The sequence below is a fragment of the Tauraco erythrolophus genome, chromosome 7 (assembly GCF_009769465.1).
Source record: "Tauraco erythrolophus isolate bTauEry1 chromosome 7, bTauEry1.pri, whole genome shotgun sequence".
In the NCBI taxonomy this organism is placed as follows: Eukaryota; Metazoa; Chordata; class Aves; order Musophagiformes; family Musophagidae; genus Tauraco; species Tauraco erythrolophus.
The window spans coordinates 28300068-28306067 of NC_141471.1; the positions used below are offsets into that span (position 1 = coordinate 28300068).

At 47.6% G+C, this 6000-nt stretch overlaps 1 protein-coding gene across 4 annotated transcripts in view; it reads left to right on the plus strand.

Annotated features, from left to right (window-relative positions):
- Positions 1–860, plus strand: part of DYNC1I1 (dynein cytoplasmic 1 intermediate chain 1) — a 177262-nt gene extending 176402 nt beyond the window's left edge. For all 4 annotated transcript variants that reach the window (XM_086614292.1, XM_086614294.1, XM_086614293.1 and 1 more), the window contains one exon: positions 750–860. In XM_086614292.1, the coding sequence (XP_086470418.1) occupies positions 750–860 (111 nt within the window). The remainder of the gene's footprint in view (positions 1–749) is intronic.
- Positions 861–6000: the final 5140 nt, after the last annotated feature.

The window sequence follows — 6000 nt, forward strand, 5'->3', positions numbered from 1 at the left end:
TCCCTCTTGAAGCCTAACCTTCAAGAGCGCTTCATTAGAAACATCAATGGTGTTGAACAGAAATGGATCTTGCATGATGGTATAAAAAAATCAGACCAGTAACGCAGTGTCTGGTTGGTGTAACATATCCAGGACAATGCATTTCTTGTAATTGTGAGTTCCTTAACGTAGAGGAGGGTAACTGAAATAACTCAATATATTTATTTGACTATTAAGAACTTTAATGAACTTCAGGAAAATAGTTTCAGTACAGCATTGTAAAAGCTGTGTTACCTTGTGCACATTGACCTCGGTCCTGCAAACGATTACACTCGGGCCCAGCCTCGCTGACTCGGAATGGCCAGCGCACGTGTGTGCAGTTAAACGTACCTGTATGCACTTGTAGAGATCAAGGCCTCGCTTTAGTTTGGAAAATCTGAAATATTTTAAGCAAGGGGTAGATTTTGCAACAACGCTCCAGCAAGGAACTTTTCCTTGAAATAAGCGGATGAAGCTTTTTTTCTCTGCCACTGGCTGTGAAAGCTGGTACTGAAGAGGAAGGCACCAGACTGGTCTTGGGAACTCGGCGGCGCTTTACAGCGTAACCAACGCACGGCGGGTTGGTGAGCCCTGTGCCTCGGTCCTTCACCGTGCACGACCGCTCCGACTGCCACAGGAGCTCTCCTCAAACGAGGTGCCTCGACGTTGGGCCAGAGACGTAACCGGTCTCCCCACGTGGTCTCTTAACTCCCTGTTGGTTTCTCTCCCAGCTGGCTGTTCCGCACAACGACGAATGGACCCGCTTCGCTCGGACCCTGGTGGAAATCCGTGCCAACCGAGCAGACAGCGAAGAGGAAGGGGCGGTGGAGCTGTCGGCCTAGAGGAGGAGGAGGAGCAGTGCCCGCCGCCGCCGGAACAGCAGCTTTCCCCTGCCGGGTATGCCAGCGTTCAGTGTCAGAGTCAGTCGTGCTGTGGCTTTTGATGCCAGTGTACGTGCCAGTATTGCTGAAAGTGTTCCATATTAATCACGCCGCTTTACACAAAGCTGAAAATATCCAGAGCATTTTCATACTTTATATTTCTGTCTGAAAAGTAAGAAAGAAAAGACAAATCAACCCTTTACGGGTTTAGTTGTTGCCTTTTAACTACTTAGTAGCTGTATTTAATAGCTAGGAACCCCTGGTTAAACTTGTGCTCACATTGCCCTTCTGGCATAGTCCTATTAAATCCATATGAAGCCAGATATGATTATGTGCAGATGTGGTGTGCTTCACTGTATGGGACTGGGCCAAAGACTTTAGATGTGGTGTTTCACATGGTGACTTACATTATGAATGGATGTACTATACGAAAGTTGCTGCTCCTTATTTATTGCGGTGTGCTGCATGGAACATATTTATTTGAAAGCATTAAAATAAACGATCCTAAAGCATGTGCATAATGAGAGAACTGCATTGTCTGTGTGCTGCTGTAGAGGCTACATTAAAGTCCACGTAACAATTACAGTACATCAGTTATGCTTAAGATGTAAGATCTGTAAAGGTTGGCTTGAGTGGATGGAATGTTTCCTTTCCTTTTTTTTTAAGATGCCCATTATTTCTAGGCACTTTAAGTATATTTCAGATACAGTTGGTCACTGATACTTGTCATGCAAGTTAACACTAACAGTCTGACAAAGGGTCGTGGTTCCAGAGTATGACACTGGTATTGCCAATAAAATGTATATCAAGCCCGTTCTGTCGCAGTGTGGTTAATCTTTCCTTGCCAGCAGTGCTCAGCATGTTCATTACCGGTCACTGGCGAGGCACTGGGAAAATGTGACTGCCCTGACTTGCAGAAGGCTCATGCGGCTGCTATGTAAGTAGATGCCTTCGGCTATGGGGACAGGCCAGTAATGGACTTACATGCATTAGATCCTGCTACAAATTTTACATCAGCAGATGCTAATCCGTGTCAGCTTCTAGGCTTGATTGATTTTATTTTTTTCCCCTCCAGCCCTAGCTGGAGAAAAACTCTTTTGGTTTGAGCAGAGAAGTAAGGCGCAGACTGACCTCACGCCTGCTATGGCCCAGAGAGAGATTGCTGAGTGTTCACCTCGGCAGGGAGACTGCTGGTTATGTTTGTATCATGACATTGTACTGAGCAGGTACAGTACAATATCATGACAATATCACAATGTACAGTACAATATCACAACATTGTACTGTACCAGGCAGTGGTGGCTGGACTTGGAGTAGTTCCCACTGTCATTTGGGCAGGCAAGTGAACCATTACAGCAAGAAACACAAATGCCAGGCAGCAACTAAGGTTTGTGAGTGAGTTTGCAGGGAACTGTGTCTCGTCTTTGTGTAGTCATGTTGAGGAATATATCAGTTAATGCTCTTCAGAACTATGGTCAAACTCAGAAACATTGGGAAGTCACTGCAGCGCTAAAAGCCAGGGTAGGCTGAGAAAATGGATCCTCTGGAGAAGCTGGACTTCTCTTATCCTCTTGAGGGTAAGAATCTTAATTCCCATTGAGCGTACATGGGCTAGTTTCAGTCTTCACAGTGGGATCTGGACATATGTACCAGTGCCCATGGAAGCACCCTACCCATTGGGCTGTGGTAAGTGAGGGTCTTCCTCCAGTGGGACTAGATCACACAGCACACATACATCTGTCGTTGGTCTGGTGGTCCCACAAGACTGAAGCCACACGTTCAGGAGTGTTCCCCTGGGTACTTTGGGAGCTGTCATTGAGGAACAGGTGTAGCACTCACAGCACGTTCATCGCTTAAAGGTGAATGGTACTAAACAACCAGGCGACACACCTGTAAAGCAGGAGCCTAGACATCATCTCTGGGTTGTTTGTTTTTGGGTTTTTCCCCCCGCAGGTTCTCCTTGTTTTCCTTTCAAAAAGCAGATGTAAGTGTTGTCTGTGTATGTGGGCAAAGCGGATGCGGTGCAAAGTGGAAGGGGGAAAGCACACTTCGGCCATCAGTGGGTCACAAGACTGGGAACACACGCACACGCAGATACACAGCAAACTAGTGCTGTCACTGGGGCGAAGGGGTGGGTAGTCACTACCCTTCAGCCCCCTACAGTAAATCCACATCTGAAAGCGTGGGGGCACCACGCGGGCACACGCTGTGGTGTAAAGGGAAGGGTGTTTAATCCATGTTGTCTCCCATTCGTCCTAACTTAGTGCAGTGGAAACAGCTGGCAAATTTGCTTCCACTTTTTCCGTATTACCAGTCAGTTTTTGAACCTAAGTGGAGGTCTGGTGCATGCTCACCTTCCAAGCTCTCCCTCCTTTATGGCACTAATAGCTTGTAAAATGGTTTTAAGAGCAGCCTCAGAAGACCTTCAGCATTTGCTGCTATGTGCATATGAATATGACCAAAGATCCTCTTTTTTTTTATTATTATTTTTCTCTCCTTTTTTTGAGTGAGGTTCAGCAGTACACAGAGGAAACAAGGAAAAGATCCTGATTTCCACAGAAATGACCAGGTTCGCCTATACTGAGCAATAACATGAGAGGGCCGTTACACACAGCTGAAGCAGATGTCACAGCACCCAACAAGCCCAACAAGAGGCATTTACTCTCCTTCTGCTGGTCATGATTGCCAGGCGGTGGAGCTTCTGACCAGTAAGGAAATAAATACAAAATTACCCTTTACTTTCAGCAAAGTGAGAGCATCTTCTCCAGCCTCTTTTGCCAACAACCATCCAGAGAACAGAAGGAAGAGCATGAAGAGTACATCCCATGCTCTAGCACTGCCAGGATGCTGCCATGGCTGCCCCAGACATGGAGTGAGTTAACAGCCTGGCTCTACTTTGGGGTCACTGCAAGTGACCTTTCTGTGAGCAACACAAACTGTGCTCAGATCAGAAGGGTGAGAAAGAGCAAACCCAAGCAGGGACAAAGCAGACAAGTGGCATGGGAAGATGAGCAATGGGGGTGCTATGAAGGGAAAGGCTGAACTGAGGTTTAGGATGGAGAAGAGCACTGTGAGGCGGATGTGGAAGAGAAAACTGACCTGTGCTTGACAAAGGGAAGACCAGAGTCTCCCTTGATTTCAGGGCCAAGGATCAAAGCCATACACAGGTGAAAGGCAGAGGAATGACATGGCCAGGGACTTGGGATTTGTTCTGAAAGGAGCTGCGAAAGGACATGGGGAGACACGGCAGGTGGCACTGGGGGTGGGAGCTGAAGGCATTAGCTAAGAGGAGAAGCAGGGTTACTTCACCTTCATGACATGTACTCTGTTTAAGAGACCCCATAGTTAACAGAGGAAGAAGATGATTCCCACTGAAAGAGCACACCCACAGCACTGGCCAACCTGGAATCCCGCCAGGCCCATCACATAAATAATAGCACTTGGACCAAGTGGATATTTGAAAGGTGGAAATGAAATGGCCTACCTCCCAAGTCCAAGAGCACCACAGACATCTCCATGGAAAGGCCATCAGAGCAAATGTTGGCTGTTTTGAGATTTGTCTCAAAGGAGTTGCTCAGCTTGTTACTTCAAAGAGAGAAGGCATGCAGGACAAACAGTGCCTGGTCTTCCATGACTCGGGAGCTGTGGCATTTTCCACAGGGTACTCAGCATGCTCCACGGTGAATCTTCCAAGATGAAAGGTACTTCCTCCTGGGTCTCAAAACCAACGCCTCAAGCATTTGCTACTTCTGAAAACACAGGAGCCCCTACCACGTCCCGGAACATCATGAGCTCTTACTGCAAATGACAGCTTTCTGGAGACAGTTAAAATACGAACATCTTGAGATCCCTGTATTCTCAACCATTAAATAACTTGCACATGAGCACCGCCTCTGGAAATCGCCTTCTAGCTTATGCACAAATAGCAAACACTTCAACCGAAAACAGAGGCTGGGTTTCACAGCAGTGTTTAAACAGCAAGGTGGGACAGTCCCTGTTCGCCCCTCTGCCAGCTGTGCGCTGGAGGGCGGAGGAGTGCCGCAGTAAGCAGGGTGCCACACGCGCACATCGCGGAGCGTATGGCAGGGACGTTCCTGAGCAGGCTGTCCTCTCCTAAGGAAGATGCAGAGCTGTTTGTTGGGTTTCATACTTTTAGCTGCTTTAGAAAAACCTGCCCAAGTTATTTTTGAAGCCTGTGGTATGTTTGCTCACAAAAGCGTCCCTGGAAACTGCCAATATTAAGTCAGCTTAAACCCAATCCATTCCCTGGTGACCAGACAGAAAAGCATCCCTCAGCTTCTGCTGGAAACACAAATACAGGGTAACTGCTTCAGAGACACCCCCACCCCCTCTCACACTGACAAATGACATCACCAATAGTTGATCGTTTCTTTTTTCTCCAAGTCCTGCTAAGCAAGGTTACATTTTATCCCCTTCCTCCCACACTTTGCATAACCCATCCAGAAACCCGAAGAGGACAAACGTCTAAACATTGTCCTCGGGGCCCTTTGTTTGTTTGCAAGGCAATCTGACAATTTCTCAGCCTGTAAGCTTTTCCGAGCAGGAATGCAGCCTTTTGTGTCTGGAGGAAGCCAGACTGTGGGCACAGATCTTCCCCAAGATCTCCAGGCAGAGCTGCAGCCTGCCTTGAAACTTTTGAACTGGGTTGCACGTCAACGAAGCAGTTGCTAGCTCTTCAGTCCTTCTTGCCCCTGCCTCCATCCTCTACTGGCCCTCAAAAGAAGGGCAGAAGGACTGAATGACCCCCAAAAAGACAGTTAATGGGGAACGAAGGGGACACCATAGGTTTCAGTCCAGCCTTGCTCATATGCCTGCCAGGGAGAAGATGAAAGCTGTGGCCTTCTGAGATGGACCTGCCATAGGAGAGCTGCGCCTGAGCTTTGTCCCTGGGCTGGGAGGTTTGTCTCTTCATCCCTGAAATAAAAGATAACTCATAAATATACTGCCAGGCACGGGAAAGAGAGGGCACCAGTAGGCAGGGGAATAGGTCCGAATTATGGTTTGCTTTGTAAAACACAAGCAAGAGTCCTTTATCCCACAATTGAGAAACTGTGTAAGTCTTACAACAGCTGACCTCCAA